A 13,602-nucleotide genomic window follows, 5' to 3' on the forward strand; every position below is an offset into this window, starting at 1 on the left:
ATGTCGTACCATCAGCATCAGTATCTCCACTCATCCGTTTTACCACCCCTGGTAAGCATGGAGAGTCGGAAGACTCCACGCCCATTATCCGAAGCGACTTCGATCGCATCATCCATAGACTTCGAGGATCCAATAGTACATCAAATGTCGCACGCCAGGCTCTCGAAGGCGCCAAGCTACCGATATTCTTCATATGACAACATGGAGCTTCCGGAGGATGCAGAGGAGGAAGATTATATAATTGATGATATTCGGGAGGAGGACGAGGGCGAAGATAACGAATACGAACCTGGGAGAGGCGTACCCGAAGATAGCTTATACAATAAGGCACTTAGGATGAACAATTGGCTGTCAGATGGTGCCGCTAGGGATTCTGTTGGATCTGTGAGTGCTTTCTCGGGATTGATATCTCTCAAACTCCACCTAAAAGCTAATGATAATATGGAAACCGCAGGATGGAATGAAAACTGCATCTTCGTGCGACGAAGCAAAGACTCCGACCACTCCTCCGTTGGCCATGGACTTTGGAACACAACAGCCAATGCAAATGAGCATGAAGAGAACGACCGTTGGTCCTCGCGGGCCTCATTTATTCAGCACGATGTTCCTACAGCCGTACCAGAGCGAAGAACACTTGGACGACGATTACCTGTCACCAATTTCTCCAGTCCGCGAAAATTCATATCCGAGCCCTTATTCTTCTAGGAAGTCGCCGGTTGGGTCCCAGCATAGTCTTCTTCAGGTCCCACCGGTTCTTCCTATGCAGAGCCTCCCGGTTGAAGTCAATGTCAACGAAAGGCCTGTCAGCGCCATGTCGATAGCCCTTCATGACATTGAAGAGTCTGAAATCGAGAACTGGTCCCCGATGCAAGTTTGCACCTGGATGGCTGATCTTGGATTCGAAGAGACCCTCATTGAGAAATTCCGTCAGAATGACATCTCTGGAGCTATTCTCATGCAGCTTAAGTGGGAGGATTTGAAGGAGCTGGATATCCAATCTTTCGGAAAGCGTATTGAACTGTGGTCCGAACTCAACCACCTTCGGAAATCACCAATAGTATCAGGCTCGTCGCCTAAGAGGGAGCTTAGCTTCGATGCTAGCTCTGTTCACTCTCCACCGCTTCTCTCGAGGCATGCATCTCGAAAATCTCGAGAATCAAAATTTCGCCATTCCCCCAACCTCTCTGCTGTGTCGCCTTCCTCCTATGCTTCAAGCCCTTCTACTGTCACTCGCTCCAACACTGTATCAACTAGCAGGCCATCTGCTCCCAACCCTCGAAGGCATGCCCCTGTCCTAAGAATCAGCACAGACGTCTCTTCGCTTCAGCACCGCCCAAGACTTCAAGTTTCTGCTCCTCCCGAGCCTGAAAGCGAGGACGAAATTGAGGAAGTCGATGATTTCAGCGACCACGACTCGTACTCCCCACCTCCAATGGAGGAGAAGCGTCGTCCAACCGGTCTTTCCATCATCATTCCAGACTCTGCACTTGCAATCCCCAGAGCTTTGAATTCAGCTGAGTCCAAGTCTTCCCACACACCTTCGCACGAAGGCCGAAGGCATAAGCCTGCCCCTCGGTTCACAGCGCCAAATCCTGCCAAGAGGAGAGTCAGCAAGCGCCTTTCGACTCCGATCTCGCCCGTGTCTGCTTCCATTGAAATATTTGCCGCACCTTCCGTTCTTGGCCTAACGAAGGGTAAGCGTGTTTCAATGCTTGAGGCTGAATCCCCAAGATGGGACAATGACGATTTCCATGCCAAAAGCCCATGGGCGCCTTCGATTTGCGCTTCCAGTGATGTGTTGAGCCCATCGGACCGGGGAGATATGAAGTTGAAGGCTGATGAACTCCGCAAAGTCAGCGCATTGACTGCCCAAGAACAGGTGAACAAGTTCATCACACTTCAGCACTTGCAGAGATTGGAAGAACGAGCTCCCTCGAATCTGAAAAATGAGATGCCCCGTGAGAGTGAGAGCCCTGTCTCACCTCATGGCACTTATTCGATCAAGTCACAGCCTCCTCCAATGACGAAAGCAGTTCAGAGGAGCACCTCGCTTAGAACCTTTGATAGATATAAGCCTCGCGCATTACAATTATCAAATGAGGCTGTGGCACCAGGCCCGGCAAGTGCTGGCTTCACACCCCGCAATACGGAAGACGTCCGAAATTATCAACCCCCAGAAGTTATGCAACCGCAACAACCACCGGTCGCTACCAGGCCAGTTCCACCACTTTTGCGATCATCGACTGCCCCGAGCCCACCTCTCGGAACGGAAAACCACCCCCCTCCCCAATTGGTCCGATCCGCTTCCGTGGCAAGCCCCAAGCCATCCCAGACCAGCAGTGCATTCCGTTCAAACTCAGTCTCTGGCATCAGCCGGAAACCTTCCTTCAGTGGTAGTAGCAAGAAGCCACCAAGTTTTGGAAAATCTTTGATCGATACTGTCAACGAAGAGGCAGAATGGGAAGATACCTCTAGCCATGGATCTGCTCCCGCATCCCCAAGCGAGCGTGTATTCACAGGTGAAATGAAGAAGAGGACCAACCATTTCTTGCGCAACGAATGGGTTACCCATCGCGTTGAGCTTCGTGGCACTAAACTCACAGTCTACAAAACAGCCAGCAGTCGTGATGTCCTCGCGACAATCGAAATTGATGACTACAGCGTTACATGCACCACCGCTGGGTCAAACAAATTTAAGAATTTGAAGACCGGATCTAAGAAGGACTCGGACGGCATGTATCACTTCCAACTCGTTCCCAACCAGGATGCTAAGAAAGTTGGCGAACAAAAGAAAGAACACCACTTTGCTGTCTCTAGTCGAGAGGAGCGTATCGACTGGATGAGGGAGCTTATGCTTGCTAAAGCCATCAAGCAAAAGAAATCCGGATTCCAAGTCGAGGTCAACGGAAAGATGATGTAAAATAGATGGTAGCTTTAGAGCCCACTTTACATCACAGCTTTCCCTTTTTTTTATTGTTCATTTGTTCATATTCTACGTTTCTCTTTGCACATATCGACTCCCATCATACACAACCCTCTACTTCTACCCCCAAGCATTCATCTTTGGTGGCGTTATGATTCTTTGCATTGCCAATGTCTGTTTGCGTATCTTTGTCATGCATTTTCAGCGAGCTTTATCTTCTCTTTTGGCCCCTGCCACTTATTCTGGCCTATGTTTTCTTGTATAATTGATCATTTTTCTTTTTTACTTCTCATGACGACTATCCTATATATCTGGGGTTTCCTTCTATGCACTGGCGGCTTGGAACAAGATACTAACTAGTACGACGACCCCCAAAATTTAACAAAAAAGATAGTTGTGATATCTGGGTAATTAGCGGTATATACAGTGGGATTCAAAAAAGACTAGCACCTACAGAGGGACGTCGATAATAGCGCGAGCTATAAAGGGTGTTTTTTATTTTGCTTTTTAACATGCGTCTCTTGATATATGATTTGGGTTTTTGTTCCGGGTTTGTTATACCGATGGATCTAGTTTGGGCTTCATACCTTTTTGCCTCTGTCTCACAATACCACTCTGTTTTTGGTCGACTATTTGAATCCCTATTTTTGCCAACCTGCATATTACATCTACTACTTTTGTATATATTATGGATCAATCTGACAGTGTTTTGTCCAACGGCCGTATTCCCGATGATCATAACTTTTGGTCTCGTGGTACTTGACGCACCTGGCTACGGAGGGTGGGTTCCCGACGACGGTTTTGATTGACAGCATCGAGGCCAACCTCCAACAAAGATTTTCGGCCCTCAAACGCTAGACATTGATGGTATGTTCCGATCGATCGCCTATGCCCGAAGGGGTTCTATATTGTGAAGTATCGATACCCAGTCCCCATAAGCAAAAGAAACCCCACAACCTTTGAAACCTGGCCTTCTATCCTTGCTCTATTCTCTAACGGCTCCTTTGGATCTATCTTAGCTACATGGTGATCCCCACACTAAGACCGAGAAGCCAATTACTCTGCATTATTTATTAACGGATTTATCATATATTAGGTATGATCTTTCTCCACATTCTTCTTCCGAAGCTAACGATAACCTGCGCACGGTCCACGTCGATTGTTTGCATTCCGGATATATCTACGATCAATATATAACGCCGGATAATCGTTCAGGATTTAGGCTAGTTGCGTACTCCCGTACTATCCACGGATCAGATCCTAGCGATACGAAAAAGTTTGTGCATCTAACTATGCACATATGTAGTGAGGAGGGGTGATATTACGAGCATACGTCGGAATTTAGGTGCCTGAATGCCAGGGCCTAGGGTGACTTTCGGTTACACCCAGATTATATTATAACTAAGGCTGGGAAATAGTTGAACATGAGGCACATTGATGAGGACGATAACGAATTGATTGAGCACAGCCATACTTTAATTGAGGTAATGCCTGTCACGGGACGGTTAGGTTACCGTGAAAGGGCCAGGGAAAAGAAGAATCAAGGGGATCGATTAACTGACCATGGGCATCCTTAGAATTTTCCATAGACTTGGCAATATAACGGCTTGACGGTTAATATCAATCAATCAATATCACTCATAGGCATCGGCAACACGTTCGACCGAATCTATGTTGTTGGAGTTGCACGGTTGGCTTTGGCCCTCTCGACATGATCTGATTTATGGGATTACCGAGGTCAGGGCTACACAAGTTCATAATTCTACCGGAAGGGCTTCATGATCAACATCCGCTGGCTGAGCCAAATGTACCATGCTAGACTTCGGACGTCGGAATGGGTCTCTCCTGCATGTCCCAAGATTTTGAAGTTGAAAAGATTGCACTGACTAGGTATTCCTGGCCGTCGATCCGGCCGTTCTGTGGGTCACCCGCGGATATAATTGTGCGACCATGTCAACTTTTGGCATTTTCGATATCTTGGGTGAATCTTCCCGACGTCTCTTTTTTTTACATACAACCGACGAACTACAAACGGTATGCACGTTCCAGGTTACCTTGAACTACATGCATACGCACAAAATCAGCTGATTGGAGCCAAAAAAAAGAGGTGGTTGGGGACTTCCGGTTCGAAAAACGTCTTGTTCTTCGGTGTTGGGTCTGTTCAACCTTGCAATTTGAATTTTTTCAATCGGGATCTAACTATTTGCAATTGTGACGTTGAATATTCCAATTTAAGAAACAAAACCACAAAGTGTTTCGTGTCCAACGCCATAATATATTATGGCGTCTATGCAAAGATACGAATTTGACGGTATGATCGGATCAAATCTTACGTAGATCTCCTTTTGGCGACGTAGCGCCCTCTCTATCAAAAAAAAAGGAAATACAAAACCGCCATTGTCACTGTAGACGCCCATGTGGGAGTCAACGAGAATTTGTGGAAGCCCTGCATGCATGTGCTATGTGTGCTGCTTTCAGCTTACACCTCAAAAATAAAATTAGGTTGGCAAGTTGAGTGGCCATTCAGGTTGGCAATCATGAAAAACCATACTAGGGCTGTGGCCTGGAATCGTGAGGTTGCATCAGTAAATGTAATAGACGATAGAATAGATATACCCAAGATAACATCAGTTGCTTGTTAAGGATTTTTAGTCCCGTCTTCAAAAGGCGAATACGAGAATTACCTTTAATTGTGGGGTTCTGACGTACCGGGTTTCTTAAGGGAACTCATGCCATGTATCGAGCGCTCCTCGAGTCGCACTCGCACTCGCACGACATGTCATTTCCTCACACCCTGCTACTAGGGCAGAGTCTTTACAGTTTTAAAAGAAAAAATACCTTCCTGTGCAACGCGGAAAAGTTGGCTCTGGAAAACATTAACAGTGTCATTCGGACGACAAAACCAAAAGAGATATAGAGAAACATGTTAAGGCTACTAGGATTTTCAAGAAGTTTTTGCAAATTGAAACGGCCGGACCTAACCGTCGGTTCCTGAGAACCAATCGTAAAAACGACAGTATCACATGTTCACTGCTGACAAAGGTGGGAATCTAACTCTTGTAAGCCAAACTCTGCGATATTATAACAATAATTGGGCCACTTCCCCTCTTTGAAGCTTTCCGATTCGCAAACTAAGAAGTGAGGGAGACGGATAATGGCGATGCAAGCAATTGCAACCCGCGAGCTAACAAGACTATTATTAGGAAACTCACAAGCTGTTATTACATCTAGCATCGATTCCGCTCGTCCTCAGGTAAACTCCACGGGCTAAACAAAGGGTAATGTTTGTCAGGCGGCAAATCGAAACATCTCATTCGTCGAAAAAACATACCGTCTACCGGGCTCTTTTTGCGTTGTCGGCGGGCTGCATTTGGCTGTGGTTGGTTCCTGAAGGATGGACGTTGGTGTCCGGGAAGATAGCGGATAGATTGGACGAACTGCTAGGTTTGTGGTACCTTGCCCCAGTTTACTCGGTTGAAAGTTTGGGGGTTGCAAATGCGAGGTACTACAGCTACATGTCAGGGACGGGATGCCTAACAGGTTTGTGCGTCGACGCATCGGACGTGGGGATGTTTAGGAAGGCAGCCATGCCGACGCAAATGATATTAATATTTGTGGGGGTATCGCTGTGTAATTGATTTAGGTAGCGCTATAGCGGGACATGAACGTTCACTGACAGTAAAAGTGTATATACTTAAGTAGAGAGTACTTAGCTATTAACTACGGCAAGGAGATGTCGAGACCTTAAGGCCTTGACCATGTCAACCAGGTTTCTCGCAAAGCGTTTGTGGAACATATGCAGGTATGCCGTTGGCGAATTTTGCGACCGTTAGACGTTATAGCACGTCAATTCTTTCGCCGTGATAGGGCTATAGAAGGTTCCTTACTATTAAGCTTCGAATTTTCGTCTCCAATATTTATATTTATCATTGCCCTAATATATCGGAGCTAGAGCAGACGCAGGTTCCTGTTCTCCCTCAGAAGTCGAACATTAGACTTGGCTGTCAAACCCCTCTCGAGCTTAAGTTCTTAAGTTTGAAAGCCAATCTGCATCGTCTAGCTCCTTTCTAAAGACACCATGAGGTTTTCAAAATCACTCTTTAGTAAAGGAGCGTAAGGAAGTCAGGAACGAAATCTTCAAAACAAAAACCAGAACGTCAATTGAGATATTTTACTTGCTAAGTGACACCAGAGTTGCAAAAGGACAGGAACCAACGATTGTTAATGAAATATAAATTAATGATAGGATATATTAGAAGAAAGTGACATCAATATCTAGATCGAGCGTGCTCAGTGTCTAGATAAGGAAGCCAAAGAAATTAAAAGGAATCCAAGGTCTGACTATATGGGTACATCGAACCAGTACTACCAAAGGAACAGAAACACATACACAAAGGCGCAATCCTATGCACACTAGGTATGGCGAGATGAGAGACGTGAGTCGTAGTTATCCGCGAGTCGCCATAACTTTCGGTAAATGGGACATTAAAACAAAGGCAAAAAAAGACAATGGGTATCCACCTGTACAGAATAAAGGAAATTGGCTATGTTCAAGAAAAAGGAAAAGGAACTCGTGAATCCTCGTTTAAATTAGGGATAGACGGTGAAAGGAAAACTAAAGCTTTAATTGATCAAGTCATCAAACAATTTACTTGCTTGGTGGCTTGGTGGCTTCACCGGTGTGAGGATCGATAGCCAATCCCGAGTTTGGGTCGATGATTGGGGCGCCGACGGCGACAGTGGAGGGCTGGATGTACATAGAGTATCCACGTTCAGCGAGGTTGATGTCTGTAGTTGTCTTCATTTCGTGTTCAGTTGGGCGGTAGACATCGTCATCACCATCAGCAAGCTTGCGAAGGTAGAGTTCATGACGAGCCTGGTCACGGAGATCCATCGACTTGCGGAGCTTGGACTTAGAGGCGTATCGCCAGAAAGCAGCAACGTAGAGGATGATGGCGAGGGACTCAATGACGATTTCGATGATTGAGCAGACAAGGGTCCAGTCCTATGTATACAGTTAGATATTTATATCAAATAAGTCGTGAGGTGAAAAGAAAACATACCAATTGCTTGCAGACGAGGTCGTAGTTGACGTCGTCTTGAAATAGTTCCTTTCGCTGGTTGTCCTTGCATGCCCAGTCCCACATATCATTTCCGCCGTTGGTGTTCCTTGCATTGGTGATCGTACCAGCGATAACAGCCCAGAGAATGATCATGAAGAGGAAGCCAAAGACGGAGAAAGCAGTGAACCAAAGACTAGCAGATTCGGCCTTTTCGTGACCGCCTCTCCAATACGAAATGAGAACGATAATAGCCATGAGGAGCGAAACACAGGCGATGGCAAGGGTAGCATAGGTAGGCCAGAGGACGGTTTGAGGAGCCCATGGAGGAAGGTTGTTTCTGTTGGCTAAATGCTTTGTTGCGAAGAAGATTGCGAAGCTGGATGCGGCGAGAGACAATACGACAAGAGAGCAGCCGAAGTTGAGGAATCGTAGGAAAAGCTTAGCAGCTCTGATTCTGAACTTGATCTTCATATCTTTCTCCATGATTGCCTTGACATGTTTTTCACGTTCCTCGATCCTCTGCTTCTTTGCTTCGGCATCTTCATTGTCGTCCTCTGGGAGGACGAAAGCGGTGGTCTTCGGTCTCTTGTTGCTCACATTGCTAACATTGCTCAAAGAAGTGCCGGGTCTGCTGTCAGACCCCTTCTTCTCAGAAAGCTTAGCTTCAGTTGAAGCCATAGCGTTGATCCTGCTTTCTCTGAAGTTACCCATTCCTGAAACTGGAGCGGAAAAGTCTACACTGACTGATTCCCTTTGATGAATGCGTAGTGGTGTTGTTGGGCGGTTGGAGTCCATTGGTATTAGTATCCTCGAGAAGGAGGAAAAATGTCCTTTTTGAAGGGTTTGGGGATGTTGGAACCTTGGGCGGCTATAAAATTGCGCTCAAGATTGAACCTGTTGTAATAATAATGGGAAAGGATAAATGCGTCTTCTCTGAAGAACGCTATTGAATATAATTCACTAGAGTGATTGGAGAAAGAGAAGCTATCCTTTTCGGAGAGGTTGATATAAACTTCTATCCGAAAGACTGTCCCGCAATATTTCTTCCTTGAAGTATCTTTCTTTTTTTCGTTAAACCTCGAAAAGGCGATAGTAGAATAGAAAAGCGAAAATGTTGGCCAAAGTTCAGGTCGTCAAGAGGAACTTTGAATTGTCAGTGTATGCTTGGAAGTCAGATCGGTATGCTCGGGAGAAAAAGAGGAAGAGAGATCAAGAAGTCACAGGAGCGGATGATGAGGAGTATATGGGCAAGTTATTTTTGGAGCCAGGCATCTATCATTATATGTAAGCGACGAGGTCCATGAAAAGGCAATTTTGTTCCTGGTTCCTTGCCGTAGCTTTCTTCTGTACGATCCCGTTAAATGGCCTATTGGGCCGGAGAGCATGAAGAACCAGATGTATTTTCAGGTGGAATGGTGGCCCATTGGATTCTCTGGCGCCAACATGGAGGCTACGGTTGGCTCGCAAAGCAAACAGGCCCACTTCCGGGGAGCTGTTCATTGGCTGGACCCTCACGCTGCCTGCAGATGACCATTGTGTCTCTCTTGGGTCCTTTGCGCCCAACTAAAAACTCGCGCTGTGGAGGGATGCGCCCAGGTCAGAGTGCACCACTCCGACGAATGAGGGGCCTGAAGATTTATGATAAGATGGCCAGAAAAGCGCCTTAAGCCTGAAAAGGGAAAGCGACAGGGAACGGGCTTTTTGGAGGACATCCTGGCTGGTTGGTGAACGGGCTCTGATTCGCTGAATGGCCTTCATGCCAACTTTTCTACCCTTGCAGGCCGACATCGTCTGTGGTTGGCTAGTGGGCCCTGTCCTTCGACTTCATTGCCCGTGCGAACCGAACAATTGTGGGTCCGAGCCTGGGTGTGGGGAATTTTCGTTAGGCCAAGGCTGCTCCTCCCGTCCAGATAACATTTCTTATTCGCCGAGAAAGTTTGGCTTTTCTGCGCCGGAAATCGTGACTTCGTTCTTTTTCCAGAGCGGACTTTGTTGGCATCGAGAAAGAGTAGAAATTACCAAACCCATGATGGCGCTGTTAGCCATCTTTCTAGTTTCCATGTGTTTTTCTAGTCGTCGATGAAGACGGCTCATATTTTCCAGGCGCTCATCGCTTTGGTAATTGGGAAAGGTGGTGTCATGATTTCTTGAGGAGAATCTGTCATCACATCTGCGGTTTTTTCGACATCGGGTCATGGCAAGCAAGAACTCTGCAGCAGTGTGATACATGTTGCATTACAGCTGCCCTCTCCACACGCCATGAGCTCTGGTGCAGAGAGTGTCTTTGGTTTTACCGTTCATTGGAAAACATTTTGTTCGGTATGCAAATCATTGGCATCATCAGGCGAGAGGTTTCCCAATTGCCAACCTACCACAATCGCATCGGCATTGGACAAACCCCAGCCTCCCTAGGGCCTTTGATGTCATTGCTCTTGAACACTAGAATATTATTCCTTCTAGACGACCCGACTCGAATAATGAATCCAAGACCTAAATATAGTTAAACGTGAGGCTACACGGCCACGCTACACATACTATTACTTTAGAATGTGATCTTCATATGCCATATGTATCAACTTTTTATCCTGTGATCCTAAGTGTTCATGTCCAAGATGTTTCGTCGTATGCAAAGAAGTGGGGGGGTTTACGACAAAATTCAAATCCCTCTTTTTAGGCCCGCACTCGACCGGGGATTCGTTACACTGCTTTATTTTCCTGACTCGTGCGTAGCGCAGCTGCACCGCAGATAGTGGCGTTCTATGTAAGTTAAGGAAATCTGGCGAGATAACATCTTTGCCCGCACTACTTTCATGCATTAGCAATTTCATGCACCGGCCATCCGCCGCCGAAGATGCCCTTTGGCCGTAGACGACCGGAATATCTACCTGGCTTGATTAGAATGTTCTTTCTTTCTTTTAGTCATGGTCGTGATCTTGACAGAACTATTTGCCATTTCAGCCCAGAGTTAGAATCTTCATGCTTCATCGAGAGATTTTCCTTTTTATCCATTAGTTGAGGAGAACTGATTTTTTGATATTTTAAGCTTAACTCCAAGAATAGCACCAATCATCAAAGCTTGTTCATGGATTCCTCAACTTACCAAAGGCAGAATTAATTCCGGAGTGGAGCCATCAGGTTTTCTCTCTCCCTCTTAGGATCCCTGAATCCGACCCCTGCACAATACTTATCGGCCAATTTTTTCGGGCTAGGTCTTGGTGGCCAGTAGAAGTTCGCAGCGCCTGTTGACACAACGCAATTTGTGACATTCTCGTGAGATTGGCAAAGTAACCGCCTGTGCCCAGGCTTGGTGCTTCTAGAAGATGAGTTCTTTAGAAAGAAAAAGTTTTCGATTTTCAATGTATTGATGTTTCTTTTCATCTGCCACTGTTAATATCCGTCGGCATTTTTAATTAATTTTTTTTCTTTTTAAAGAAACATCTCGGGTGTGATTTGAAGAAACGGAAAGTGTTTTGTGCTTTCTTGAACTGAGCTCTTGAAGCTCCTAAGCTGAAGGAGCCCAACGTCGCGATATAATTCGCTAGCGTCTCGATTATGAAAGGACTTCGCCACTAATCTTCGCCACAATTCTTCGACGGCAATGACAATGACAGCTCGAAATTTAAGAATGGCGAAGTCGAAGACTTGCGTATACCACCCATGTTAATTCGATTTTAACGGCTGGAAGCTAGAATTGCCACGAGTTCCAACGTTTGCCTAGCGTATCCTTCCAGCTAGCCTTATGCATGAAGGCGAATGTCAATATCAATCGAACCCGGGTATTGGACCCATGGGTCTCAAGATGTGCAAAAGTTTCAAGCTGCCTTTTGGCAAATTTTTGGTGTTTGAGTCGTATTGATAGTTCGTGCATTTGGTTTCCGCGCAGGTAGTTTTAGTTTAGCGCCAATAGTTGATCACAACTTATTGTACACCCTAGGCCGCCTTGTTCGTGAATGGGAGGCCGGCAATTCAGGGAGTATTAAGAGGATCGGATGCTTTAGGTATGACTCGAACGGTCTCATGATTTTGATTTCATAGGTATGATAGGATGGTTTTGCTTCGCTGTGGGGATTTTTGAATCAGTCCCGCATCATGACCATATGCCTGCCGGGTTGCCAGCTCACTAGAGCTATTAATTTGATAAAACACGGGATCTGGAGGTATATACATTGAGATGTTGAGAAACTAAGAATAGCTATAGGGTCTTTTTGACAGGGAAGCTGGAGCTTTGACAATCTATAGCTTCGCCTCTTGATTGAATGAACTCGTCATGACAGCTTCCATCGAGCCAGGGCTAGTTCTCAAGGCAGGAGATATCTAAAACTTCATGAGAGAGAGCCTTGCATGCCTCAGGCGATGTAAGGTTTTGAAACTTGATTTGTCACGGCGAGGTACGGTAAGGAATGTATACGTCGACGTTAGAATTATGATACCTGGTGCTCACCATATCAGCCCTCTCGTCGGTGTGAGAGCTCTTTCTTTTTCCGAAAAACGAAGCACAGTATTACAATACCAACCAAACAAAACAGTAAAACAATGCATGGGCATGCAGATGGCGCAGGTGGAGAACCACTCGGCCACCTACGCCTTTCAATGAATCCGTTAGCTGGATCGACATATCCTAGTAGACAGCAGTGGTAATCCCCTAGTTACCTTAATATATGCCAATACTATACAATACTACAAAAGATCCACAGTAACATACAAGGTACATGACCACATTGTATCACTAAATACAGTTTCAAATCGTCTCACAAGCATCAGTTTATTCAATACATCTGAATCGAGATGTATATCTCCCGCGTCAAACCCCAACCACCTTTGCCGATATTCCTTCACTGTACTACCGAACCATCCAACAAACAAGGTATTGTTGGATGGCGAATACGCCGGATGAGACGGTTCATGTTTTTGGCTGTCTCTAATAAATGTTATCGTTGGATTGAATTGGATGTTGGGGAGTTGGATGACCTTGTGCACATGTGGTTTTTTGGTCTGGATCGTAGGCTTGGGATTGGGATTGAGGTATAACTTGGGTCGAAATGTTATGTGTAGTTATTTGGTGGTTTATCGCTGTGCATTAGATCCGGGGTCTCATACATACATGATGTAGTTGTAATTGTGAGGTTGGAACATGCGCATGCATGATGTAGTTAATCGGTGTGAATTGGAAGATTTTGGTTAATTAACGGTTTCGGGCATCTGGGATAATGGTGATTTGGAGTGCCAGTGTAAATGATGCGTCAATTGATTCCCTTACTGCACCCCCGGGAAGTGCTAATTATATCGCGATACCGGCTAGAGAATGTGTATAGGATACGAAGCTGATATCATGATCCCGACGATTCGAAATGTCATTCGATTCCATCCCAGCGATGCACTACAAAGAAATATCCCACACCCGCATTAAATAACCTCAATTTAGATATTTCAATCTCTGATTTTTAATAGTATCAATCCCAAAAAACCCGAGGTAGATATAATCTTTCCTACATGATACATACCCGTCCGTGTCTTGGCACAATGTCCCTAGCCTACCGCACGTCAAAATACAACAAAATCAACGCCAACCCCGACGCTGTGCCACCAAGCGACAGCATCCCGGGGGGTGGTGTGCTC

General features: G+C 45.8%; 2 protein-coding genes across 2 annotated transcripts; one reads left to right on the forward strand and one right to left on the reverse strand.

Moving 5' to 3' along the window:
* DFL_007966 (uncharacterized protein) lies at positions 1 to 2,920 on the forward strand (the record flags this gene model as incomplete). The annotated part of the gene is made up of 2 exons (XM_067637628.1): positions 1 to 384; positions 455 to 2,920. 2 exons carry the CDS (start codon positions 1 to 3, stop codon positions 2,918 to 2,920), a joined length of 2,850 nt encoding a protein of 949 aa, XP_067489126.1.
* A 4,651-nt stretch (positions 2,921 to 7,571) lies between these two features.
* On the reverse strand, positions 7,572 to 8,781 carry DFL_007967 (uncharacterized protein; the record flags this gene model as incomplete). The annotated part of the gene is made up of 2 exons (XM_067637629.1): positions 7,572 to 7,928; positions 7,987 to 8,781. 2 exons carry the CDS (start codon positions 8,779 to 8,781, stop codon positions 7,572 to 7,574), a joined length of 1,152 nt encoding a protein of 383 aa, XP_067489127.1.
* Between the last annotated feature and the right edge of the window lie 4,821 nt (positions 8,782 to 13,602).

The sequence above is a fragment of the Arthrobotrys flagrans genome, assembly GCF_004000055.1.
Source record: "Arthrobotrys flagrans strain CBS H-5679 chromosome Unknown unitig_8, whole genome shotgun sequence".
NCBI classification, from domain to species: domain Eukaryota; kingdom Fungi; phylum Ascomycota; class Orbiliomycetes; order Orbiliales; family Orbiliaceae; genus Arthrobotrys; species Arthrobotrys flagrans.